Source organism: Hetaerina americana, unplaced genomic scaffold, assembly GCF_022747635.1.
Source record: "Hetaerina americana unplaced genomic scaffold, ioHetAmer1.1.p SCAF_10, whole genome shotgun sequence".
Taxonomy (NCBI): Eukaryota; Metazoa; Arthropoda; class Insecta; order Odonata; family Calopterygidae; genus Hetaerina; species Hetaerina americana.
The window spans coordinates 68,090,454-68,118,138 of record NW_027286070.1 but is presented as its reverse complement, the minus strand read 5'-3'; the positions used below and the strand labels follow the sequence as shown (position 1 = coordinate 68,118,138).

The 27,685-nt window shown below is 36.0% G+C and overlaps 4 protein-coding genes across 4 annotated transcripts in view; 2 read left to right on the top strand and 2 right to left on the bottom strand.

Annotated features, from left to right (window-relative positions):
- Positions 1–1,393: 1,393 nt before the first annotated feature.
- Positions 1,394–12,493, bottom strand: LOC139700204 (WD repeat domain-containing protein 83). Its single transcript, XM_071598793.1, has 7 exons — positions 12,396–12,493; positions 12,184–12,319; positions 11,914–12,115; positions 11,667–11,799; positions 7,327–7,435; positions 3,248–3,530; positions 1,394–2,523 (listed from the first exon to the last, which is right to left on the bottom strand). The coding sequence occupies exons 1-6, from the start codon at positions 12,466–12,468 to the stop codon at positions 3,257–3,259; spliced, it is 927 nt and encodes a 308-aa protein (XP_071454894.1). The 5' UTR covers positions 12,469–12,493; the 3' UTR covers positions 1,394–2,523; positions 3,248–3,256.
- An 85-nt stretch (positions 12,494–12,578) lies between these two features.
- Positions 12,579–13,471, top strand: LOC139699042 (SOSS complex subunit C). Its single transcript, XM_071598048.1, has 3 exons — positions 12,579–12,748; positions 12,874–13,042; positions 13,319–13,471. Exons 2-3 carry the CDS (start codon positions 12,884–12,886, stop codon positions 13,469–13,471), a joined length of 312 nt encoding a protein of 103 aa, XP_071454149.1. The 5' UTR covers positions 12,579–12,748; positions 12,874–12,883.
- A 188-nt stretch (positions 13,472–13,659) lies between these two features.
- Positions 13,660–15,148, top strand: Mettl5 (Methyltransferase like 5). The gene is made up of 2 exons (XM_071598038.1): positions 13,660–13,995; positions 14,128–15,148. The coding sequence occupies exons 1-2, from the start codon at positions 13,660–13,662 to the stop codon at positions 14,650–14,652; spliced, it is 861 nt and encodes a 286-aa protein (XP_071454139.1). The 3' UTR covers positions 14,653–15,148.
- Positions 15,149–19,840: 4,692 nt separating this feature from the next.
- The window catches only part of LOC139700203 (uncharacterized), a 59,510-nt gene continuing 51,665 nt past the window's right edge, over positions 19,841–27,685 (bottom strand). The window contains exons 6-8 of the mRNA XM_071598792.1: positions 24,917–25,632; positions 21,373–21,714; positions 19,841–20,984 (exon numbers count right to left, since the gene is read on the bottom strand). Of these exons, the coding sequence (XP_071454893.1) occupies positions 20,466–20,984; positions 21,373–21,714; positions 24,917–25,632 (1,577 nt within the window). The 3' untranslated portion in view covers positions 19,841–20,465. The remainder of the gene's footprint in view (positions 20,985–21,372; positions 21,715–24,916; positions 25,633–27,685) is intronic.

Below are 27,685 nucleotides of genomic sequence, written 5' to 3'. Positions count from 1 at the left end.
AAATACATCACATCATTTGCAAGTTAAAAAGCAAAAAGTCAAGCAGTAAAAAAGAGCCGTTACAAAAGAAAAACAAAATATTGAGGGGCCTACGATATTATCTAGATATGGGAAACGGGATCAAAATTTCCAACAATACCGCCCCCCTTGATCAAATCTGAAGGTGTAATATCCAAAATGGGGAAGTTGTGGGTTACTATTAATAATAGGGCTCAGAAGTTAAGTTTTTCGTCTATAAGCGTCGTCCATTACGCCAGGCGTCAATCGTTACCTACTGTGCTAACAATGGGGAAAAGGTTAGGGAGGAGATGAGAGGCGAGCAGCGTACGGATCGACTGCCAAATCGGCCACTTTCTCCCGCTTACACCCGTGTTCCCACGAATGTGATCGAAGATTCCGCGCAGGGAAAGGGCGCAAACACGTCAACTCACGGACCCTTTGTGGGTCATTTTGGCCGCGGGTGGATCGTGGCGGCTGAGCAGCACTGGAGGGAGGAGTAACCGAGGAAAGGCATATGAAAATGTCATGCGCGGTGCATTGCAAATGACCGCACGTCAAAAATAAGAAAATTAGCGACCAGGAGCGGGATGTGTGTGGTCATTTTTACTCAATGGATCACAGGCTGGATCAGAGGTGGGGAAACGACAGTCCACGGAGGATACGACACGTCGACCACTTCAGTGTCCAACACGCAAGGGTGTCAAGGCAATGGTCTGAGTAGAGAAAAATACTTTTTTTGGGCCTTCAAAACAAATACTTCCCCATTAGCCCTTCAACCGCTTGGAATTTGATTGATCATTGATATTTTCTAAACCTCAGCATCACATGATAGTCTGCCTACATGGCATATTCCACATCACAAATTGAACTCGTCAAGTACACACACAACGCTGAATGATTTTTATCGTTCAATGAACTTTTACGAATGGCACGCTCTTTTCATTTGCCCATATGCGCATTTTTTGAAAAAAATGAAAAAATCACATTAAGAAACAATATTAATATTAGATGGCTGCTGAAGTTCATAATTACTGCTCCAGGGCTCACAAATACTCGTAAATAGCTTACAAGCACAATCAATTGATAGTGAATTCAACAAATAAGGATAGCATGAAAACACTTTGGTCAATTAAAAACAATAATCCACCATATCCCTTGCATGAAAATGCTTCACAAGAAGAAAAGGTCAACCTTGTATTATTACTTGAAATAATGGGAATAGGTGGGGTCAAATAATTTCAATCCGAGTATATTGATTAATTTTTACCTGATATTTACAATATTGGACGCTGAGTCATATATAAGATGGTATAAGTGGTATTTTGTAAAAGCAAGATTAACATACCCACTTAAGAGGTACATGCAATTATGTAAAGATCTAACTGAAACTACTGAAAACACTTTAATCTTAGGAGTTGATATAAAAATGCAGAAGTACCTACTGATTTCCAAATAGGGTTATGACATTGATATCCTATCCCTCTTGGACTGGACATTCATTGAAAAACAAAAAAAAAACTACTGCAAAATCTTATGGAAAAATTAATAATTCAAATTAGAAAAATCATCTTTCACAGGAGAAGATGACAAATGTATCACAAACCTTTTCCTTATGCATTTAAATACCATGCTTACATCGACTTCCAAAATACACAATGTGATCTATAATGAACACCATTGATTCTTCAAACTAAAAAAAGCACAGTCAGTTTCCAGAGACATCTAGCCCTTTAAAAGTAACTTCGAACAATATTTAAACAGTTTGTTGCACTTCGTTGGGCTGCTGAGAGATTCATAAGCATTAAATGAAGACACTTAAGTAAGCTTTGATATAGTGTCACATCTCACTAAAGTTCCAGTGAACAATGCAGTACACATTCTCAAGAAAGAAAACCTGGAAGGGTTCCATGGGACAAAACAGCTGTCTCTCTTACAACAGAGAAATATACGGTTGAAGTGACCAAAAGAATTCTTCTCTGCTACCAGTCATCATTCATTTAAACAAGGAATAATTTATATGTGAAAAAGACACATTGGCATAGAGCAATTAAAACCTTCATACTGGCTTCAGAATATATTTATCAGACAATGTCAGTCTCATAGAAATTTAGGAAACCAACACTGTGGACCTCTGGTTTGAAAGGCTTCTTAAGATTCTTGAAAGGTAAGAGGCATCTTCATACTATCAGGAATATCCACCCACAAGGTGACAATAATAATGCCAACCACTAATGGACAAAGATCTCATGCAGCAACACTTTAGCTGTGGAACAAACATTTTTGCCTCCCTTCCAAAATCTATATCATCTACAGATTTTGTACATATATTTAAGGGAAAAGTGAGATATTTCTAACTGATGAAGTGACATTATACTGTTGATGAATTCTTGATGGAGAACCAGAAAGTGTAGCTGTCAGCAATTTCTCACTATCTTTTGTAATTTCTGCTTTTGCATTTTTATCCTGTACATATTTCTTTCCTGAAAGGATCCTATGTACACCTGCTTGCATTCCATGTATGGCCTTTGGATGACAATAAAAAAGAATACTTCAGGACAAAAAGAAAAAGAGTACACCTTAAAACATCTCACATTTTTGTGACTTATAAGATTATCACACATGCCAGAATGGCAGTTAATGATGCATAATTATTTAATTCAAAGAAAAATGAAGGATCAATCAGAAACAATTGTTCGGAGTATCTAATACTGTAGGGAAATTAACAAAAAGTTAAACCAGTACAGAAAATTGAAGTACACACAATGATTCTCTGGTATTTATTGCATGCCCATGCCATTCCATCTAAAAAACTCAACCAACTTGAAAAATCATTGTGAGCTATTACATACAGACTAAAAAGACTACTTTTCCACAGATTTAAATCTGTGGAAAAGTACGAAGTCTTTTTAGTATGTATATGAAATAATTCCACAAAAAGAAGCCTGAAACAGCAGAATATATGAGCGATTACACTTGAGAGTGGAATGGGAGATATTTACTTTAAGAAAAAATGAAACTAAAAAACATCCATATTGACTTAGCTTTCAATGATATCTACCCATGAAACTGTTTTATAATTATACATTCGAATCACAAATAATTCTACTTTAATGTATCCCAGCAGAAACTCAAAATATATTTCTGTGAAATAAAACTCAGTATCCTAGTCAAATTATTGCATAAAAATATTAATAAGTACAATTGTGCTGGCAGATAGATTTTAAAGACACGATCACATTCTTATTACCATAATATTTTATGTCACATCCTCTTCCATTTCCTCTGCCCCGGGGAAACCCCAAAGTCTTACTGTTGCTCCAGATGCAGTTAAAACATATGAATGAGTAGGATGTGGGCTGAGTGAGTGGACAACAGCCGTTTTGCCTCCATGAGGTAGTTTAGTCACCACTTCGGCCCCAACCAAGCCCCAACACCATACATTGCCGTCAGCAGACCCAGAAATCACATAAGAGTCTCTTTCTACACTGGCACTTTCCATACAGTAATCACCACTGGAATGCCCAGAATACCTATCGGACAATCAAATTTAAATTCATTGAGAAAATCAACTTGACTTTGCCAAGACACATACTTTCTAAACTTAAAGTTCCATAAGAATGCTAAAATTTTAAAGAACAAAAATATTATACACAGCAATTTCATAGCACAGGATTTTTTCTACTTGTGATGTAATTTCAGACTGTAAATCAGAAATAGCAAAATCCTCGCACATTCGTTTGATGATTTTTTTTTAAAGGACCACAACAGTGATCATGGATGTATACGTCTAAGGTACCCACAAAAAAAAGGTATCTACATTTTTTGATAATTCATTCAAGTATCTCAGGGCTGAATATCAAGGGAATTGAGCTATAAAAATTCAAAAACATTTATTTTTTCTTTTCTTTTGTTAAAATGGTGGTCATGTTTTGCTGCTGTCACTACTGACCCATGCTAGTCTGCCCCAGGTAACTTGATTCAAATTCTGACCACTGCCAATGATACGTGTTCTACTGCAATGCACCATTATGGATAACACCGTCTGTATGAATTTGCTTACGGTGAATAATGAATGCATGCTTTCCATCCTCAAAGAATACCATTTTATCTAAAGTTTAAAAAGCCCCCATTTTCATTTTAGGGTAAATTTTAGCCAGAGCTTCACCTTCCAATCAAAAAATGTTTCAAATTCCCTTAAGTTCAGGGTCCCATGTAGAGGGCACCATCCTTGTACAAACCTAAACTAATGACACATCTCAAAGGGTTCAAACAACTTTTTTTTAAGATTATTCATTAAAATTCCAATAAGAGTAAAGGTTTAGTAATGGTTAAAAATATTGCTAAACTATCAAACTGCGAGAATATTTTACATTAAATTTTAAATAATTCTGATTGGTTACAGTCTTTATCAGTTAACTCCTGTGGTGAAACATAGAATCACAATGTCTACTAGTCAACTTTTAAGAAATTTCCTAGGATTTTCTGGGAATATGTACTCTTTAACAGGATATTTCCATAATTATTGACAACAGGCATCAGAAATGACAAGGAACAGTTGCTAGTCTCATTGCGGTACCTGATAAGAGACAAAACCTCCCTGTTTGCTGGCAGTACATGCAAATGGATGAAAACTAGGTTTTGAGTATGTATATCATTCTGATGAGAAATCCTCTGGTATATGCAAGTTATTGATAGTGGACCAGCCCTTAGAGGGCCATACATGTACATTTCCCAGAAAATGAAACCAATACATTCAAAATATATTAAGAGAACCAAATGTTTAAGATTTCATTTTAATACAATTAAAGAGCCATTGATTCAATTTGTGCAATCTCAAGGCACTGCCTCTCAACAGAGAGTCAAGTAGGGTAAGGGCTGAGAAGAAGTGAGTTTCACACACCTCTGCGTGAATTATTAGAATATCCCTAAAGCATTTCAAAATAACAAGTGGGAACTTTGATATTTAAAATGTTTCCAATGACGACTTATCAAGAAACCCATCAAATCCTGCGAGTTTCCAAGAAGAGCAAAATTCTTCACGCCTTCCAGGTTAATAGACATTGAATAGAGAAATATTAAAGGGCAAGTTTTCCCTGCTGTTAAATAATTAACAATACTAACAACCCACCAATTAAATCTTATTCCCCTTTGGTCATACACCAAGGTCTCATTCATACCACGTAAAATATTACTGTGCTCCAGCACATTTCAGCCATGGCATAGCTTTATTTTAGGACACTTTTAAGATTAAAAATATTATCAAATGATATTAAAAGGTGCTCACGTCTAGAGATACTCATATCAAATAAAATTTTCCCCAGCTTAAAGATTTCTTAAAAAATTAGTGATTAATCAAATTTTAAAAGGAGAAATAGTCCCCAACCAGGTTTTTACGCCCATTGGAAATATTTGATTAAAAGCAAGAAACAGTTGATTAAATGCAAGATAGCACATGGCTTAGGGAGGTTAAGGTTCGTGAATATATTCCTTAAATTTAAGCAGCTAAGGAATACATATTTAATTTTTCACCTCTACCTGGGCTTGAATGCTGTTGACTGAATGACTCACTTAAATGCAAATATGGCTTTGAAATCTGGTGGTAAATCAATTCATGCTGTTGATATTTATATAATCCTCAAATTTATAAGGATAACATTTTATTTACTGCAACAGAAATTCCTTTTCATGCTTTCTGCGTAATGCATTTAGAATAGCATTAGCCTTTACTTCACAGTACCTATTGCAGTGCAGATAATTACACACAGGGATACATTTCTGGTGAGGATGAACCTAAAATACTATTTAAACTGTCAGTAAATAATGCTTTCAGTGAATTATTCCAGGTGCCAAGAAACTGCGGGAGATACCACAACAGTAACTTTTAAGGAAGCCATCCGCTAAGTGTGCACTACCATGCAACAATTTCAGATTGTAAAAATCATTTGCTTTTCCCGGGATCCTGGCCGAGGCGAATGATTTTTTACACTTTGAAATTGTTGCATTGAATTATTCCAGCCTTTGAACTTGAATTTTTACCACACATGCCATTATTAATATTACCATACACATCATTATTACTTTTTCCCAAAATCTGAAATCATGGAATTACTATCTCTTTACATTGTATCATTCTTGGTCCAGAAGACATGATTAAATTGCATACCACAGTGGACCTTAGGAGAAAACATTATGCTTACCTACCAGCTGGCATGATCATCCAAATTTGTACCACCTTATGGTACTATGCACCACCTTATGCACTGAGGGCCAATGATGCAGCCAATGCTGCCACGGGTGTAAAAATTCACACCCATGACAATTTCTACTGCCTAAAAGTACCCCATTGTGTGAAAAATACACAGACCATGAGTATTATTCCAAAATAATGGAAATCAAGGCTTAGGGATAAACCACCTCAAATTGTCCTGATTTTGTGTGAATCATTCATCGGGGTTTAGCCGCTCCCTACTACTCCTCCCTTGCTTTCTGAAAAGGGGTTTCCCATTTGTATAACCAAGCTGATGCCGTGGACTATAGATTCAAGGTCCATGATTTCAATGAGTTAATATAGTTCAGTGATTATTGACCTATTTTTAATTTTGCAAAGAAAAAGTCATGGGATAGTTAAGTTGTAAAACCTAGGTCTGCGATGTAGTTTTGTAAAAATGAAATATAATAATTCATATTGCACAGAAATTTCATTTTCTACCATAACACAATTTGAACTAAATTGCAGTGTATTTCCCGGGAATTTCTAATTCATAGAGAATTACAGAGAATTTTGTATTCCCTCCATTGACAATTGTCAAGACGTTATACAAAAAACAAGTGTCTAAATTTGCCATAAGATTAATTCAAATGATGTTCAAATAATAACCTACCTGATAGCTGGTAACTGACTTCTAGATTGAGTGTTACATGCCTTCGATCATATGTCATAGCATATGATTTGCATAAGGATATCATGCACACACATCACCTTTTATAATGTATGAAAATGCCACACTTTCTTAATTTTTACCGACACATGCATGCAACCCTCTTCTGTAACCACATTTCCAGTAAATTTACTTTTCACCTCAGCACTTAGTATAAGACTTTTTCTAATCCATCATAAAAAGAAATCTCTTTTACTGAAAACAAAAGTAAAGCATATCTGTTCCTCAATTGTATCAATACACACATATACAGGATATATCCTGAACACCAAATTTCAACTAGATGAGAGGACATGCCATCGGCAATCACAGCTCTAAATTAGCAAACACTCATTACGTGCAAACCCTAATTATTAAAGAATATATGGAAAAAGATGATACCACTTACTCTCCTAAAAGTTCTCCGCTATCCTTGTCAAAGAGGCGAACTGTATTGTCTGAACAGCTAACAACCATGCATTGGCCATCACGAGTAAAAGAGATATATGTTACTGGCTCTGGAAAAATATGCATAAAACAAACTTTGGTTTCATGGCAAACTAATTAAGGAAGAGAACTTCAAAATCAAGACCCGAGATTTAGAACAATGAGAATAGAAATAAACAATGAACACACAACATTTCAAGTATTTCTTGAAACATACGAGAAGCATTTAAAACTAGAACGGAACTGATGACAGGTATGCTGAGAAAGAAGAGAAAATATAAATAATGAGTATATCACTGTATGGCTCGAAAAACTGTTTTATTTTGACAGAGGGTGAGCATAGATGACAAACTTTTGAGATGTGGGCACGGAGAAGAGTGGAGAAATGATTGGATGAAGAGTAAGGCAAACCATAACGCTTTACACTCAGTGTGAGAAGAGAAAAAGTTCCTATTTGAAATAGACAGAAAAATGAAAGGAGGAAATATAGAGGTGGATGTTAAAGATCATTGTAGCAAGAAAATGTTTGTTTAAGAGGGGAAGCTAAGGTAAGTAAATACATATTGAAATGAAATAAGTAACATTGTAATTCAACACTCAAGTCGAGTTCAAAATAAAGTGTGTGTGGAATTATAAAGTTAGTTATTTCATTTCAATATGTAGTGTAAATTCCATTATGTAACCCTGACAACAACAACTTTCATGAAGCAGATACATATTGTTAATAAAATGAGAGATATTCAGTGTAAAACAGATAGAATTAGGATGTCAATTTTTCCACGAACGATGTACTATTACCTCCATCGTAATACGCTAGGAGGGATTATTTTAATAAAATTAGAGAGATTTAAGTGTAGAAAAGATATATTTAAGACGTAATATTTTCCAAGAACGATAGGGGATCATAATAACATTGTTCGACTGCGGTAGGGTAATGTTCGGGTAAAATTATCCTGGTGTGTATTCACCACCTGCAACACACCCTGGCGGTGGCTTACAGGGTATGTATATAAATAAATAAACATATATTATATAAAGCATTACAGCTGTTAAAACACAAGAAAACCTGATGAAGAAAACAATATATATGGCAAGTCAAAGTTTAGACTGGAGGAATCACATACAATGCAATAGTTGGATTGGGAGCCATCTATAGCCTACCATTATTGGCAGACCAAATATTTTGTCAATTCTCAAATACAAATTATTATCAAAAACAACCTACTGATTCAATTAGTATTGTTTAGCCAAAAGAGTATAACACAGAGTGTGCGTGGATACCATTTACTCTTCACGAAGTTTTCTGGTCCCCTATTTAGTTAATGTTAGTTACAATAATGGTTTGTTCCAAAAAAGCTGGGCTGAATAAAATGTGATAGTAGGCATTAAAATAAGGAATGAACAAGTGTTTTTGCTACAGTATAAATTATGACCATTGAATATGTCAGGGACATTAAAGTTTTTTGGATCATTTGAAAAGAATGTGCTTGAAAAACATGCTCTAAGGTTTTACCCACTTAATTTACACAAATAACCAAATTAAGTAAATAGTTTCATTTTATAGTATTTACTCATTTTACACGAAAAGGCACAGTATCTAACAATGATTTGGATGAGTCTTGTCTAGCTTCAGAGCCCACAACAAATGTCACAAGATATACACAAACAGTATTTTATATGATTGTGACCATGTTTAATTACAGCAAACATACGTTTATTGCACACTGGAAAAGTTAAGTTTTACCAAAAAGATTTCCAGAATTTCACTACAGAAATAACTTTCCATACACATAATAACAAGACCCCACTCAATTCAGTTAATATAAAAACCTACTAAGAGTACAGTAAAAATTTAGCAACCAAGAATGACATTTCCAAGATTATTTACAAAATGCAAATTAAACTTTGAGGGCAATATGGGATTAGAATAATGGACCTGAAAAGGTAATACCAGCAATTAAAAAAACAATAAGTCATACATTATCCAATAAAATAATCCATACTGGAATTAAAGATGCTACGATAAGACCCATTCACCAGAAAGGATCATATAAAGATGTAAATAATTATTACCCAACATCAATAAAAGCTGCTATTTAAAAATAATGGGAAGGTTAATGGTTGACAACTTGTTGGCTTACTAGTATGAAGTAATCTCAAAATGTCAAGGGGATTGGGATGTCACCTTTCATTTAGAGGAGGCTAATGCTGACACTGGGTAACTCTACACCCTTTCTCCTTTCCCATCTATCCCTAATGGTTCAAATGACCCCAGCTGCCAGTTGCCTCCCCAGAAAACTACTATTACAACTCAAAATTCAAATTTTGTTTCCAAAGAAATAAAAGAACTAGACAGGCTTCTGAGCTAGCAGTTAACATGCACACAAGTGTGAGCAACTCACTTTAGAACGTAGTTACATGAGAGTCAATATTTAGCTTTGGTTACCTTGACCTGTCGCCTTTGGAATGAGCTACCCAATAATATCAAAGCCATGACATCTTAAAACTTATCCAAAAATGCTCTAAAAATACATATTGATAAATGATCCCTCCTAAATATGTAGTTTTTTTGTATTGCAAAAGAGCAATGGTTTGTTGAAAATGTTGCATTAAGTATGTAAATTTGAAACTTTTGTTAAATGCATTGTAATTATTATTACTATGGTTATCTAATGTCTCTTTTTGATAATATCTCACTGATTAAGTGATCAATTTGTTCTCTTGGAACAATGTTCCAGATCAATAAATCATCATTATTTTTATTACTTTCCTTGTATTCTCTCAATACCTTTTGAGCGTAGCCTCTGCACTTCTCTAATCTTAGCATAACAGCACTGCACCCTCCCGAATAACTTCTGTTCAACTAGTGTTTTTGATTCGCACCATCATATCACCTCTGCCCCCAAAGGCATGCCCTTGCCCCCACTAGGCATGTGTTGCAACACTTTTGTTCTAAGGATTTTTTCATTATTAATCATACTATTTATTGGATAAATACATACATGGTTCTTTCTTAGCCATTCCTTTTTATTTCTGGCACAAAACTCACAGGGAGTGGTCGTTGATGATGTTTCTTCCCAATGACTTCTAGATCTCTCCAATGCCCCAAAGATAAAGTGCCCAGACTCCTTCTCATTGGCCAATACATAAATGATGTCATCACCCAAGCCCTCTCAAATCCCTGACACCTTCTTCTCCTAACGCATGCTGGAAAATATTTTAAAGAATTACAGCTACTAACCTTACCTAACCTTAAACCTACCTTCACCGGTAGATTACCTAATAATAATAATAACAGCTGCCAACACCCAACCCCTTCTAACTCTACTCACTTGATGTCAGGTGCTCAAGATGGTAACCTAAGATTAACCATTTGAAGTCATCTTCATCTACTTTCAAACTGAAATCTTTTTGCAAACATTATCATTCATATGGCAGGTTAGCTTTGACCAGAAACTCACATTCGTCCCTCATTTAAAAGCAATCACATCGAAAGCCACATCTGTCACGGTATTCTCTACACAATCATTGCTGCTTGCAAATAACCATATGTATACATACACCAATTGCTATAAAATGGTCTTCACTGGTTGTGTGATTCTCATACATGAATACTGCTCCTCAATTTAGTCCAATCTTGTCCCAGTAACTCGAAGATCCTTGACTACCTTATTTTATTTTTTCATCTACACAATCTACCAAAGCATTCCTCACTTAAATTTCATCCTAAGATGTAATTATCCTTACACTTGGGGTTTTTTAATAGTCCACCCATAGAAGGACTCGTAATTTAAAATTCCTCCACAATGACATGAATGATATCTTTCCATTATACAATACTCTGCCCTACTCACCCCTTTGATTTCCCTGCCAGCACTAATCAAGGGTATGATCTACTACATTTACCCTAGTTCACTCTTCCAGCGATTATTGCCATAGCCTCCCAAAATTATTTAACTCATTCTGCTCTTCCACCCATAAAATGATCCATTCACCCCATCATAGACTAGTCATACCAACAGAAATATAATGTCCTTCCTATGTATTTTGTTCAACACAGTGCGACTCCATTTTATTAATTGTATTTACTATCCATTTTCCTTTTCACTATATATATTTATCAGTTATATAACCACAGTAGAAGGCCATCCCTGGCTGCTTTTTAATATTTGATAAATAAATAAAGTAAAATAGGTTTGTGCAGAAGATCAATCAACTTAGCATAAATATATATATATATATATATATATATATATATATATATATATATATATATATATATATATATACCTATTAACTTACCACCAACATAGTCACTTGTAATCTCAGCCATCCTTAGATCATATCTTCGTATGTGGCAATCCAATGAGCCAACAAGGATTTCATGATCTGTTACTTGTAAAGAACTTATACTATCTTTCGCGTCTCTTAAAACCTGAAAATAAAAACGACTCGTAAACTACTTCCAACGTTGTAATAAACACAATACCATACCCTTCAACAAATCCCGATGATAACGGTAAATGAAAAGATGAAGCCTTAAATTTACCTGAATTGGGTCATTTTTGCGACTTCGGCAATCCCAGAACATAACAGTATTATCATGTGACCCTGACACAATAACCGAAGATTCTTCATTATAACGAACACAATTTACTCTAGAGGCGTGAGCGCGAAGCCGCCTCAGTGGGGTTCCGGTGCTCACATTCCATAATATCACCGACTTATCGGCACTACATGAAGCAATTTGCCTATAACACAAACATATATTCAGCTGATGCCTGTGAGATATAACTCAAGTTTTCACCCTTAAACTGACCCGTTGTCGCAAGAACCGCATGCATCAAGAACTTCATTTCCGTGACCACCATACGTTTTTAATAATAGGGACTTCCGAGGATTCCATAATTTCAATGTTTTGTCAGCACCACAAGAAAAACAATACGTGCCATCAACTGAAATAAAATTGTACGTTAACGCTTGATTTCAACAACTGGATCACACATAACAGCACTACTTTATATCAGTTACCATTGAACCTAACAGCTCTTACTGCTCCTTGTTGACATTGAATGGTTTGCAAACATTTAACGTCAAGAGGCATTTTGATGGATTTCAAAGTGGCTCCGAGGCTGTGATGAACAGATTGCAACTATCGCAGAATCGATATATTGATTCTATCGAAGTAATCGACCTAATTTAAGTCGACTACACCATGCTATGTAAACAGTGAAAAGTGCCATTGATACCAATACGTAAAATTATATTTTTAAAACTTCTACCGAATTTATAATTCTCGATTACTTTATATTTGAAATATATATCCACATAATAGGTTAGTTATATTGATGTGTATGGAGTGAGAAACGGCCTTGCGAAATAAGGTATTTGAGCGTTATTCTTATTGGGATAAAATTTTAAGTCATGGCATTCGAGTCAAGTTACCTGGTAATATTAGGCCGGGAAATTATGTTTTCTGATTATGAACATATAAATGCTCCTATTCCAGTTTTGTAAGAATGGCTTTCCAGCCCCCCAGCTCTAGACAGGAGATACAAAACAGGAAGATTTTGGAAGAACTGCAATTGAAGAAACAATTACTTCTCAAGCAAGGAGCTGCATCAGCATTAAATGCAGCAACAATTACCCCAGCTCCTTTACCAGCAGTTAATTCGTTGGTAGGTATCGTGAGTGATGCTAAAGTTCCCCGTCGAACCGAGTGAAGGTTAAATTTAAATTAGCTGTTAACGTAACATTTATTTGCACATAACAATGGCACAGAAAATTGTAATAAACATCACTTGAAAGGCTTCGTGTGCAGCCTACATATCTCTTCAAAAGCTGGACTACAGGACGAACCAATGTCTGTAGCACTTTCACTGTTTGTCAATAGTTAATTTAGTATTAAATAATAATTTTGTTTAGTTGTCATAATTTTACGTATAATTTTTCAGCCTTTGCTACCAGGTGAACAGCACCTTGTTTCGTCGCCTCAAAGATCAGCTCTGCAGTACGCTCATACCCATTCCTTCGGATTTTTCGTTACTCAAGACTCATTGTTCGGAAACTTAATATTGCCAGTTCTACCAAGATTTGATGTGAAATGAAAATCTGTTTTTATTTCGTTTGATATCTGCTTGATTTCGCAGTGCCAAAAACGTTGTGAAAACCCATTAACCATATTAACGGATTGTCGAGGGAAGGAGTACTGCATTGGTCGCTACTTCGGTTTTAGCCGAAGGAAGTAGCATTTCCAGATGATAATTTCGTCATAGCTAACAATTTTATTAATAGGATGATGGCTAAATTGAAGCTCAGAGTTTTAGAGGAGTATTTACAAACGATTGAAGGATTTAAAATTCCGAAATTGCACTTGGAGCAATATGTTACAAGACCTCATGTAGCGTCTCATCTGCTGCATGATGCTCAAATGTCCTTCGCAGATTTGGAGGGAAAATGTGTTGCAGACTTAGGATGCGGTTGCGGCTCCTTGACCTTTGGTGCTGCTGCACTTGGTGCAGCATACACAGTTGGTTTTGAAGTTGATCCTGACGCAGTTGAAATTTTTCGTGAAAACGCAAAGAGGCTTGGTCTCCCAGGTCAATGGAGCATTAAAAATGAACAGCATAAGGTAATAAATGTTAAAAAGTCAAATGAAACTAACCCCTTACCACAGCATTGCATTAATATTTTGACATTCAATTCTTTGTACATTATTTAGCTCAATTTTTATTTTAATCTGAAATGATGCAATACATTTCAGGAAGGATATGGCACTAAAGGAGTGGCTAGTGATCCGTCGGATGATGATGACTCAAACTCGGATAACGAATCTCGATCATCAAGTAGTTCTTTCGGCGATGCACAATATATGCCTGACGCCTCTGTGGATGTTGTCTTGTGTGATGTGACATCGGGAGAAGGATTGGGATCAACCAGTAATCGATGGCACAAATCAGTTGATACTGTTGTAATGAACCCTCCATTTGGCACCAAAAACAACCATGGTGCAGATATGGCTTTTCTCAAGTCGGCTCTAGGTATGGCTTGTAGTGCTGTTTATACTTTACACAAAACCTGCACCCGAAATTATGTTCTTGCTAAGGGTAAGGAATGGGGTGGAAGTGGTACAACTGCTGAAGTGTTAGCCAAATTACGTTTTGACCTGCCGAAATCGTATAAGTTTCACAATAAGAGAAGTGTGGACGTTGAAGTAGACTTCATTCGTTTCGGATTAAGTGGAACAAATACTAATGTTCACAGTTTTAGAGCAATGAAAATTAGTTGACATTTACTAAGTTTCGTCATCATGCAATGTGCATAAAGTTTAATGAAACAAGGTTACATTTTAGTAGTCTTGATCTCTGTTATTATGGAACAGTTCCACCTCATCACCCCTGAATTTGTGATTTATATTGAAACAAGGTTATTTCAATTGAGAGGATAGTTTCACTTTTATCAAACTCTGTTTAGCAATCAATTGGTGTTTACAATTCTGCGTGTACAAATGTGTGGGTGAAAGGGAACAATACTGTGTGAAAGGTATTACGATACAATTAAATCATTTAATTTTGGCAAAGGAAAGCATAATTAAAATTTTATTTATGTATCCCTGGCTCCTTACAGTTTTTATTGTGAAGCCTCTGTGAGGATTTATCTTTTACTTTAGCTACGTTGAGATATTTAAGTTTTTAGTTAAACATTCTGCATATTGAATATATACTTGATAATTCTATGTATTGTAAATATAATTTTGATTTTCTTCCTGCACCAGTGACCTGCACTATTCCAAGCTTTTGTTAATCCAGTGTTTACTGAACTCCCTTCCTTGTAGTGGTGGTGTAAAGTGTTATAGGACTTAAGCACTATGTATTTGAGTGAAATGGGATGAAAGTCACCTCAAGAAGAACTAGGGAGAATATATTTTCACTCATTTTGATTGGGGATACTTCTTGTTGCATTTTGTCCCATGGTTTTCCCACATTTATGACACCTTTCCAATTATTTCACTACACCTAGTTTTTCACTTTGGCTAGGGTTATAACTGTGAAAAACAGCTGCTTCACACTTGCAGGCTTCATTGCAGAAGGTTCTTGTTTGTATTTGACCCAGTTACTCAGTGGCATTTTTTTTCATTAACCTTTTTCCATTTTTATTTGTGGCATGAGAATTTGTTCATTTCTAAAAAATGATTTTATGCACCTTATATGCCTTCTTAAACAATTTTTGCCTGCTACTAAATTATGTTCTAAGATATGAAGCCTAGTGGAATTGGGTGAAAAGCAATCATTTCGCAATCTTTAGAGAAAATGATGAGTTTGGAAGCAACTTACTTGGTAATCTTCAATAGCTTCATAAATAAGATTTCCCTCAATTTAGTAAGAAGTAAATACCCTTTTGTAAGGAAAAATGGCCAGAGGATTTCTTGAGTACTCATTGCAGCGTGGAAACGTCTGGGTGTAAAAATTAATGTGCACCGGAACTGATCACATATTTCTCCTGAAATTTAGAGCTGAAAGTTAATGATTTGAAAAATAAATTCAGTCCTAAGTGGCCATTGTTTCCAAACAAAGCACAACCAGAAATCCCTCATCAAAATAAACTCTCTTCATTTCCACATACTTCCTTCATTCTGTCCTCAATTGGATTTCTTCCAAAAATCCCACCTCCTCCCCCACCATATCCAGCACTTCCTTATTTGTTTTCCATCCTACTCCACATCCACTTTTCAAATGTCTCCAATCTGCCCTTGCTATCTTGTCTCAACGATCATGGTTCTGTACCATACAAAACTATGCTTCATAGGAAAGTTTTAATGAGCCTTTTCTAAACATCCTTACTTAAAGTCCCGATCATAAATTTCCTCCTTTTTGTGAAAGCTTGTTTGCATACTGTAATTCTTTTTCTTACGTCCCTACTCCTTTGACAGTTTTGGTCCAAGACAATTCCAAGATAGACATACTCTAATTCATGATGTCCTATTTTGATATCACAAGTTTTCTTCTATCTTGAAAGCTGCATAACCTTTGTTTTGAATGCCGCTGATGTGCATCAAAATGCAGGTAATTACTCTGTTAACATTATTCCTCTTGACCCTGATTAAATGAATGAAATTTTTTATCCCTGACCAAGTGCTTTAGCCATTTAAGCTACCAAGGCATTGTCTTGTACTGTGGATTTCAATGAGCTTTAAAGGAATGAGATGTTGTGACAAATGTCCATGCATACAATGTCACAAAGTAATCAATTAGGCTAAATGCATGAGTTTTTCTTTCGAAAAATGCAATTTGCTGAGGGAAATGCTGCAATGTTTCACAAAATGCATAATTGCTATTCCACATTTCAAGTAATTTGAAGAGAAGTCGGAATGTGACTCATTTTTCCTCCAGAGAATGGAAGATGATGATATGATAGTAAATAGTGTGAGGGTGCCCATCAAGCCTGGATATTTATTGTTAAAGAAGCAAATCAGTTCATTTAGAAAAGCCTTAGTCTTCTCAAAATATTCTGTGACTTTAAAGCTGATGAAGTAACGGAATTTTTGCATGCTCAAGCAAGTGATTTAGTCCCAGGTGGTGTTGACGTCTGAAAATTTTGAAATGGTTTCATTTTACTCTCATTCTAAACAGGAAATGCTTGTGTTGCAATACTTGAATGGTTGGCATGAGACACATATATAATTTAATGACTTATTCTACTTGCCAGACTGATTTCTGTCTCATTAATAAAGGGAAGAATTTTCTTTGAAAGGTCATAGATCTTCATTTTGGCACACAGGGGTATGTTTTCACATAGTTTCCGAAGTATTTTCTTTCTCACCTTCCACTTTTGTGACTTATAATAGGTTTTGCAAAAGCTTCACTATTCTTTCAAGAAGTTTTACATTCAATTCAATATCTTACATCTCAACCTTGTGAGATTACTTCTTGAGGAATTAGAAATACCTGTTTAGATTTCACTAAATGAGGTAGGTGTGAACCTGAGTGTAGCAGAACCCGAAGATGTCACATGTGTGATAAATATGGTTTCATTGCATTTAAGTAAAATTCTACAAAAATTTTCTTGATTCCTCCATTTTCACCTTTTACGGCAAAATTTTTATTAGTGTGTTATATGCTTAATGCTAAACTATGCGGGTAATTTGAAAATTTCTCAGAATGGAATAGAAATAAACGAATTACCTCAGTGAAACTTTTTTATTTTTCAATGTAGTCTCCCTGTACACTAATGCACTTGGCCAGCAATATTCCAATGTCTTGATCCCATCTCAAAAATTAGATGCCTTCAGGCCTACAAAATACCTGTCTACTTCAGTTGATACTTCTTTGTTTGAAGAGAATCTCCGTCAACTGAGGAAAGTTTTAAGCTTGGGGAAGAGATTCTGATGGTGTCAAATTTGACAAAAGCTGGGTGTGGCAGTAATTCGCATTGGTATCCACAAATTTTTGCCATGGCAACGACACTTGTGTGTAGGCTTGTATTGGTTTGATGAGAGGTGACTTCTTCCTTTCCAAACCTGGCCTTCATGTATCTTTTGCTGTAGTTGGTCCAGGAGGTTAGCATAATATTGTCTAGTAATTGTTTGACCAGTAGGAACAAATCTGTCTACAGAATCCCTTTTGCATCCCAGAAAATTGAAACTATCACCTTTCCAGCTGACCGTATTGCCTTTGCTTCTTTGATGAGGGTGAATCAGCAGGATTCCACTGCTTTCAATGCAACAATTTCAGAGTGTAAAAATCATTTGCCTTGACTGGGATGATTTTTACACTCTGAAATTGTTGCATTGAAATGCACATTAGCGGATGACTCCGTTAAAAGTTACTGTTGCGGCATCTCCCGCAGTTTCTTTGGAATTCCACTGCTTTGATTGCTGTTTTATTTCTGGGGTATACTAGTGGGCCCAAGTTTCTTTTGTGGTCACAACCTGGTGCTTAAGATCTAGTTGGTTGCTCTTAAAATGGGTGAAATGTTTGGAAATTTGCATTCTGATGTGTTTTTGATACTCTGTCATAAGTCATAGCACCCATCCAGCAGATAATTTTCTTCTATCCAATTCCAGTGTGAAAATGGATATGCTCAAATTCCAAAGAAATCCCAGTCAAGGCGAATGATTTTTTACACTCTGAAATTGTTGCAATGGATATGCTCGTTCAGATGACATCCATATAGCTTCAGTGATTTCTCTCACTTGCTGTCGGCACTCCTCCATGACCTTTTTATTTACTTTTACAATAATTCCTGGGGTAGTGGCACATTTTGGCTGACCACTACGCAGATCATCATCTAAGCTGTCCCAGCCAAACTTGAACTAGTTTGTCACTTGGCAACAGTTGACTATGAAGGAGCAGTCTTCCATAGTGTTCTGAAAGTATGCATGAATTTTTTTGCTTTAATACCATTCTTTACGAAGTACTTAGCGGCTGCTCGAATCTTAATTTTTTCCATCTTCACAAATCACTACATGGGAACTGCAACAGAGGCATCTGCACCACAGATCTCTTCCAAGAGCACTGATGCACTATGTGTTTAATCATAAAGGATAACCTATGACTAAGCGAGGAACTCATTGCACTAGTGGTAATATCTGGTAGTGGGTCTGATAACGTTTCAAACTACCCTTGTATTTCTGTTTTAAACTGACAACCCAACAGATTCAATACGGTTGGGAGGGGCTGGGATGAAGGAAGGTTTGGAAGTCAGCCTTCAGCCCATATGCAACCAACTGCTTACAGGCCAAACACTATTGCATGTGGCTCTGCAAATTTTGACATTTTACGAGGTGCATTAATTTCGTGTTTACTCTTGTTGGATGGAATTTTGGAATCAATATAGTTATAAAATGAACAGCGCACCTACTTTATTTTGATTAAATCTTTTTCTTTAGGCAGATCAGTGTATGGGAACTAAATTTAACTAATATAGACTAAAAGTTTGGATGCTTGTTGATTAAATAGGAAATAGTAGCCTAATGAGTAGTGTTTGGCTACTGACTGTAAGCCCAGGTTCAATTCCTAATAATCTGGCAAAATCCCAGATTTGATCAGGCTGTGTAATCATTTGGGTACCAGATATTCCAGGCAAATCACAGGGGGTACAGTAAAAGACTGCCTCTCCTTCCTAGATGCATACATTCAACAAAGTGGAGGGCTTCATAGATAGTCAGCTCTGCCCTCTGCTATTAAAGTACACCTCAAGTTACTGACTTTGGTTGATGGAAAATTAAAGTATGTACTAAATGTGATTCCTTCTTTGATAAAGGTGATTTGAGACCTCTGGGTGAGCATACCAGATTCTAAATCTTGCAGCCATTAAAATGTTATTTTGCAGTTATGTGATTTTTAAGTCAACCATTTGTGTTGCTTCAATTCTTATTTCCATGAAGAAGAATCATTTAAGGAAATTGAAAATAATTGAGACTTTTGTTACTTTTTCTAACTTTTGTTAATATTTAAGCAAAACAAACTTTGCGTGTCTTAAATACAAACCAGCTTTGTTTGTGTAATTTTCCATTATTCAAGCATTGAAGGAGGGGAAAGAGGTCCAGGCTGAGTGGTTTTAAAGATGTCCAATTAAAAGTTCAGCTTATTCATCGTGTTGAGATCACATTATTTACAAGTCATTCCTTACACTTAAGAACTATTCCCATTTGATGCTTATGGTTACAGGCATTTATATGGCAACCATCAGCTACTTCACACCTTCATTAAGATGCACAGTTTTCCACTTGGTGCATTTTATAAAAATGGAAATCCTTTGCCAAAACATAAAAATAAATTCATGATACAAAACTGTGAAATAACAATATCACTTCAAAAATATTTTACAGCCTCACAAAGATCACATTAAAACTTGTACTCAATACAATCACAGAATTCCTTTCTACGAAGGAGTTGGCAGTCAAGTATTTTTGCCACAACGTGATGCATAACCTATGAACAATAGAGCCCTTAAAATGGGTTTCTATCTGGTTAGCATTAGTTTTTGATTAAAGCTCTTATTAGTGATGCACATAACTTCATTTTTCCTGTGGAGCTAAAATTGTGAATGTCATAAAAGCCATCAATAATGCCTTCTTACCAATTAGTTGCATCCCCATGGTCACTGAAATGCAAATAGTAATATTAGCAATGGCACAGCAATTATAAAACAAAGATAAAGCGTTGTTCTTGGCTCACATGTTGTTACAACCACATAACTTTCATCCCATAGCAAAGCTTCTCCACCTTCCACCTGTGTTTCTGATTTTGAGTCCCTATTAGTTTCTGTTTTAAAGTCATTGGAAGTTGTTGCCTGGGTTGAAGTCTGTTGGTTCTTCATGTGTTGCGATGTGTTTGTTGCTGTTGAATCCAGAGGTTGGTTACTGGCTGCAAGTTGTCCATTGAGTAGCAGGGCATCACTGTGGTTTGTGTGGCCCTGGTTAATTGGCAGTTCAAGCACCACTTTCTGGTCAGAGAAGAAGGATAAAGGGAGCTCACAGTGGGTCGCATTGTGGCATTCTACTATGGGATCCTTTATTTTGTATACTCTTCGCCTTAGGTCAAAATGCACATGGATGAAGTTGGTTTGGACTTCATTTTCACTGTTGAAAACGAAGAAGTAGTAGCCATTTGCTGGTATCTGAAAGTTAAAATGAAGTATTCTTAGGGATGAATGGGGAAAGAAAGAAGGGTGAAGAAAAATTCCCTTATATGTATCTAAGTTTTGCTTATATAACTAGGTAATGAGCAAATCATTTCCTTAAAATGTGATCTAGTGTGTTTGTTAGTTCAAAGACTGCCATGGGGATGGACACATGATCAGGAGACTCTTAATAATAGCCAGAGATTGCCTATTTTCTTATTGTATTTTTGTATATATATTGCATATTTGTATTGTAATTATGTCATCTAGAATAATGGTTCTACATGACACAATTTAAAAAAATATTTCCGTGGGATGAAATGTCCTTCAGCACACTGAATATTTGGCTGACTTGAAAATTTTCCTGACTTTTTTTTTCTTTTACCTGGTAGCTCAGGGTGTTGTCCCTTTCCTCTCCTCCAGCTGTAGAAGTCTCAGTTGGTCCATGCCGACCCTCAGTCTTTTGCTTCTCATAATTTGTTTTTTGTAGCATTTTCCGTAGTGTTTCATTGTGACTGCATCCCAAATGTGGTGTAAGTGGCATGTACAGCACAAGCCCATCACAGATGAGAAGTGCTTCTTCACTGCTTGAAAAAGAGCTCCAAAACTCAGAGCGGGAACGATCGTTTGGATCCCAATGGTCAAAAGTCCCGCGATCATCTGCAATTCCGTCAGGTTTTGGCACATGGCCCTCCTCCAACCCTTCCCACCTCTCCTCAGAGGGTTGCTGTTTCAAATGAGAGAAAATTTGGTCAAATCTTTAAGTTATATTTTTCAGATATTTCTGGGTCAATTTATACAAATCATTTCAATGGCAAAGCTCAAAATATTAAAATGATCTTCTACTTTTTAGGGGATATATTATGTGATGGCTACTTGATATGCACATTTCCCCATTATGAAAAAACCTTTAATTTAGGTGTTCAGTTTTGCTGAAAATAGATAAATACATTAAGCAAGTGGGCTACTAGTTTAAAGGGGCCTTAATAAATTGTGTTAATTGGTCATAATATGCACATTTAAACCAATTATTTGAGACGGGGTTTTAGATGCAAAGTAAGACTTTTTGTTTTAAATCCGCCCAGGCTCCAAAATTTTATATCCTAGGTATGCTAAGGAAGGAATATTTTTATTTTGAAATTGAAGCTTTTTGTAGATGTGGTTACTCAGTTAATCAAGCTGTTTTAAGGTTAATGCTAATGATTTCTCTGGCTGATCAGAGCTTTGTTTCTTTACAGTATTCTAACTAAATTTTCAATTAAGTTTTAACATTAATTCTTCACAAATAATGACTTAATCACTCAAAATGTTTGGCAAAAACTCCTATTAGGGCCACCAAAGCCAGATTGGTGGAAGAGTAAGAGGCAAACAAGAGTCCTTTCCCTTAAGGATTAAAAGAAATTTAATAAAATCATTACGTCTTGGCTGTAAATTAGATGAAAAGGAATTTGAATTATTTTACACATTGATAATGTTCAGAATTATAAAAGAGAAGGAATTACAAAAGTATGGAATGGGTTTAATCGTAGTGAAAAGTACCTCAGTAGGTTGGATTTCTACCCCATAAATGATGGAACATGAGCATTGAGGATTTAAGGTTAATTTCGAATTTAGGTCAAATGCCCCCAGAAGAGATTGAAAAATTTAGCAGGGGTGTTTTTTATGTTAACTGAAGTACTTACCTGATTTGCATTTGAGAATATGAAAGTAATACTAGCATATCTACAGGCTTTATTTCACAGTATAAAGAGTTTCACTGACATACGGCATCATTAGGTACAAGTGACATGCAGCTGTTGAATATATACCCATTGGACTGAGGAGAGGGGGAAGTTGAAGGTGGGGGGGGGAGGGTTCTGGGAAGTTGGTGGTCATGACTTTTTCGGTGAAAAAGTGGAAAAAGTGGTGTCTTGATTCTGCAATGTAGCTGACATTGTTTGCCTTGGACCCCTGGATAGGGTCAAACCACTAGTTAGAACCCCACAATTACCTCAACACGATCCACCCTAACATTTCCTTTTCCATGGAAAAAGAAGTTATTGGCACAATCAACTTCTTAGACCTGGCAATAACTATAAAAGAAAATAGGCATGAGTTCTCTATTTTCAGGAAACCCACATTCACAGTTCATCTAATTACCGATGATTCCACCCACCATTTTTCACATAAATATGCAGCCTTTGACTCGATGATATACCGGCTCCTGCACACCTCCTTTCCCCCACGAGTTTTTATAAGGAACTCAGAACAATTACAAATATAGCCACGAGCAATGGATACACCCCAAACCTGGTTGGAAAAATAATCCAAAAAAAGTGGAAAACAATGGCCATAAGTCGAATTTCCCCCTCTCAGTCCTCCACTTCTGAAGACTTTTAGTGGTGTTCGATCCCTTTCCTAGGAGATATCTCCTATAAAATCTCTTATCGCCTTCCAATTACACTCAAAGCGACCTTTGACACACCATTTACTCTCTCCACACTCTTTGCTGATGGCAAAGACAAACAACAGAATATATTTAATAAATCAGGCATCTACAAACTTAAATGCAATAATTGTAACACTTATTATGTCTGTCAAACATGAAGAAATTTCAAAACAAGAGCCCAAGAACACGCCAGGTGTCAGTAAAAGTAAACCCCAAGTCCCCAAACACCTCTTAGATTCTATTCATAATGGCAATTTTTGTTCCATAAACACTACATGTCCTCCCTAAGGATTAAAAATGGATGCTCAAGAGGTAATCAAGATTTGGAGGCACTTGGTGCATCCCAACAAAACACTTCGTAATGAGCCATTATATGGCCATCCCTACCCTCTCCTTTCCAAAAAATGGACCTCGAGGGTAAGCAAACCCAATGGTTCATCATACTCAGTTGTATCTATACCATGAAGAGACCCTATGAAACATCTTAACCAAAACAACTACATTCTTTCATTTTTTCTTTTTCCTTGACCACTGACTTTCACTTCCAAACAATACCCTGACCCTACACAGCCACCCCTCTCCCGAGGGCAAAAAAAATCCAACATCTAAGTAGCTATCCACTCCTAGCCCCCCCCAATAAACACGGACCAGGCCCAATGCTAAGTCATAACCAAGGAGCCGCCACCCATTCTTCCTTTAACCGAAAATGCCACGGCCACCAACTTTGAAGTCCTTGAAAACCAGCCCCTCTCACCTTCAACACTCCCCTCTTCTCTGCCCGAAGGGTATATATTCAACAGTTGTGTGTGACACTTGTACCTGATGATGACGCAAGTCGGTGGAATGTGTTGTACTGTGAAATAAAGTCTGTGGAAAATTACTAACTCTTTTAATATGGACATCAAACAATTTCGCTAAGTGAAGCCTGAAAGGGTTAAGCATACTAGCATGTCTAAATGCTAAAATAGGAATGAAATGAGTGCACAAAGAACTTGCAAAGAGTCTCTACAGTGAAAATTAAAGTAATGGCAGCAAGTTAATCAGATTTTGCTAAAAGCAAAAACAGTGAAAAGGTCAGAATCAATATGAAAGGATATCATATTTTGCAATTGCCAAGATACAGTCACATGATAACAACACCAATGTATTAGATGACTTAAGAAATGCATATCTGAACATAGTTAGGTTATGTACAAGCATAGAACAGCCAGTCACCTTAACACTAACGGGAAGAAACAAGAAAAAATGTGGAGAAACAGAATCAATGTGCAGGGGATAACATATAGAGAGGAACTAAGACAGAGACTAAAGAAATGATTGCATTCATGGAATGAATGGGCCTCTTTTTGGAATAGCTAAGAAGAAATAGAGGTTGAGAGCAGAGGACCAAAACAACTAGAGGTTAGTAATACAGGAGGTACTACTGTCCTACCAGGACAGTAGTACCAAGGATATTGATGACACAAAGCAAAGTTTACATTTAATAATTGCTGCAATTTACCTCTGCTCCTTGGTCCTCATCTTCAACATTTGGTAACTCAAGGCTTTTTATGAGTATAGCTCTTCGGGCTCTCTTTAAAATTTCATCAGCTTCCTTTATTTCATCAGCTTCATCTTCAGACATTTCCTCTTTCAGTTCAGGTGTATTATGTTCCATTTTGTGAATAAAATCTTCACTGAACATTTCTTTCTTGTAAGGTTTTGTGTCAGTTAGTTCAGTTCCATTTTCATTTTTATCCCCATCTCCATATCCTGGAATATTTGTTGTTGAATTATGTACTTTTTTCTCATTTTTCATATTAATATCCACATTCTTATTTTTCTCTCGAGTGATTTCTGTAGTGCTAGAGACTTCTTTATTGAACTCTCTAGATTTATTCTCTTTTTCACCATTGGTGAATGATGCTTTATCATTTCTTTCAAGATTTTGTTTCTCCCTCTCCCAAGATTCTTTCACTAGTTGGTGAACAATTTTCCTCAGCAGACTTTCTTCCTTGCCTTGATAATTGTTTTGTTTTTTATTCTCAGTTACTTGCTGACTAGTGTTTTTCGTATCCCCAACAATATTTTCCTCTGAGATAAGCCTTGAACTAAGTCTCTCAAGGACTCTTTTTCCTTTATCTCCCATCCCCAGTATCCTTTGTAGTATCTCATCATATACTTCTGAGGATGATTCGACCATTTGAACTTGGGAAGGTGGCTTGGTGCTCTCCTTTTCTGAAAATTACATGTGTAAATTATTCGAAACAAAGAATGTGCACCTGATTGAATAAAAAATACAATTCCTCATTTCTTATCTACACCAAAGAAGAGGGGTCAGAAGGGTCATTGGAGGAAATAAATCAAAACTTCATTACTATATATTCAGAATAACTTTGAAACTAGGTACATAATGTAGGTAAAATAAAAAGTTTCAAAAGTACCATTTTGTTGCTGAAAATCAACTGATAAGAGTTTCGATATTATTACCTTTAACAACTGTATGGGCATGAATATGGACAAAATTTGTTTGGAAGAAATTCATCTCAGTATATAGTCATATTGAAAAATCAAATATGAACTTAATGTTGATTTTTCAAGATTATTTATGGTATTTTAAAATTAAATGCTCAAACATCGATGCCCTTCCAATCCTTGTTTAATCAGAATTGATTATTTTGGAATCCTCTAGATATCATACCGTCAGGATGGATGAAAAGGATGTATAGTATTAATACATGAAGTTTTAATATGTTTGATGTATCACTCGTGAGATTGCATCATGAGAATGGTAGTGGTGGTATTTCACTAAAATAGTAATTTTGCTACATACTTTTAAAATGGGTGTCCAATCATGAAAAGTGAATTTACTGCCTCTAAATATCTATAGAGAAATATAAATTATATTTAAAGTATTTGCTGCCAAAAACTACATCACCTAATGCTGAATTTTTTTGACAATGTAGTCGAGAATGTTTTTTACCTATTACAGGTGCTAAATTACTACGGCTATCGGAGATTTTATTTTATTATTACAGGCATGTTTAAAAAATGTTTACTGAAGAGAAGGGTGAAACACAGGACGTATTTGCTATGCTTTGAAGATTTTACTTCCATTGTAGGGGCAGATAGCATCATTGATGAGGGAACTGGCCATCAGAATTGCGGTATCTATTGGTGTACCCCACTTATCATTGTAAAGGTGGATTGGCAGGTGTGATACACAAAAAAAACCTCTTGCTTAAGTCATGAATTCTCAGAAAAAATTATTTTTATTCATTGTAGTATCACCCAAGAGAGGAATTAACATGTAGATTGGTTTGGTTAAGCAGCTTTTAATTTATTGATAAAAGAGAAACATCTAATTTTGTGCACGATGAAATTAGTCTCCATAATTTTGGCTTTAAAAATCCAATTAAAATTTTACGAGTGCAAATAACATTATATTAATTTTTGATTGCAGAAACCCCTTAATTTATTGAGAGAATTGAAATGGTTCTCTGTTTTTATCCTTCATATTAAATTAGTCACGATATTCCAGGGGTTAGAGCATTGGACTACTGACTGAAGGGGCCAGGTTCGATTTCCGGGCACATCTCTCCTGGCACCCTAAGCTCCTCCCAAGCTGCATGATTATTTGGTACCAGATCTTCCTGGGAAACCATAACCGGCACAGGGAAAGGAACTGGCCCCCATACCCTGATGTTTGAATTTTGCATGGCATCTGGATTAGTACTGGGTGATCACTACCATCACCTACCTAAATGACCTTCGGGTTGATTACTGTTTTCATGGTTTTCATTTATATTTATCAGATGAAAAAATTTCCTTCAGCATTTTAGGGTAACTCGATAAAAAATCATTACAAGACATTTGGAAAGGCAGCTTTTCCATCATAATGAGTGCTTTTACTTGTTTTTAATTGAAATTCCTCCCTTGCCAAAATGAAGTGCACATGGGAGAATAGGTAGTGTAGGGGGATGATAAAATACTGAACCCAATTCCATGAGATGTGCTCACCTGAATAAATGAGTCCATAACTTTGGCTCAACTCACCTGAGTTGAGTCAAAGCTATAGAGTCACGCAAATATGAATTGTGAGCATCATTTTTATTTTACCCATGACAAATGGAAAAATGTCACAACATTTTGCTAATAATATTCTGGACATTGAAGTCCACATTCAATGAAAGAGAAGATAAGGCATCCAGCCAGACTCATGGGAGACAGAAGGAAAAACATCAGCTAAAGCAAACAGAACTGCCCTGCCAAAGGTACATGACTTTTCTGA

Bases quoted from the DNA above. Each gene is read 5' to 3' on its own strand.
- LOC139699042 (XM_071598048.1), top strand. From the start codon at position 12,884: ATGGCTTTCCAGCCCCCCAGCTCTAGACAGGAGATACAAAACAGGAAG. The intron at 13,043-13,318 runs GTAGGTATCGTG...ATAATTTTTCAG, and splicing joins TACCAGCAGTTAATTCGTTG to CCTTTGCTACCAGGTGAACA.
- LOC139700204 (XM_071598793.1), bottom strand. From the start codon at position 12,468: ATGCCTCTTGACGTTAAATGTTTGCAAACCATTCAATGTCAACAAGGA. The intron at 12,320-12,395 runs GTAACTGATATA...ATTTTATTTCAG, and splicing joins AAGAGCTGTTAGGTTCAATG to TTGATGGCACGTATTGTTTT. The intron at 11,800-11,913 runs GTAAATTTAAGG...TTTTATTTTCAG, and splicing joins GCAAAAATGACCCAATTCAG to GTTTTAAGAGACGCGAAAGA.
- Mettl5 (XM_071598038.1), top strand. From the start codon at position 13,660: ATGATGGCTAAATTGAAGCTCAGAGTTTTAGAGGAGTATTTACAAACG. The intron at 13,996-14,127 runs GTAATAAATGTT...AATACATTTCAG, and splicing joins TTAAAAATGAACAGCATAAG to GAAGGATATGGCACTAAAGG.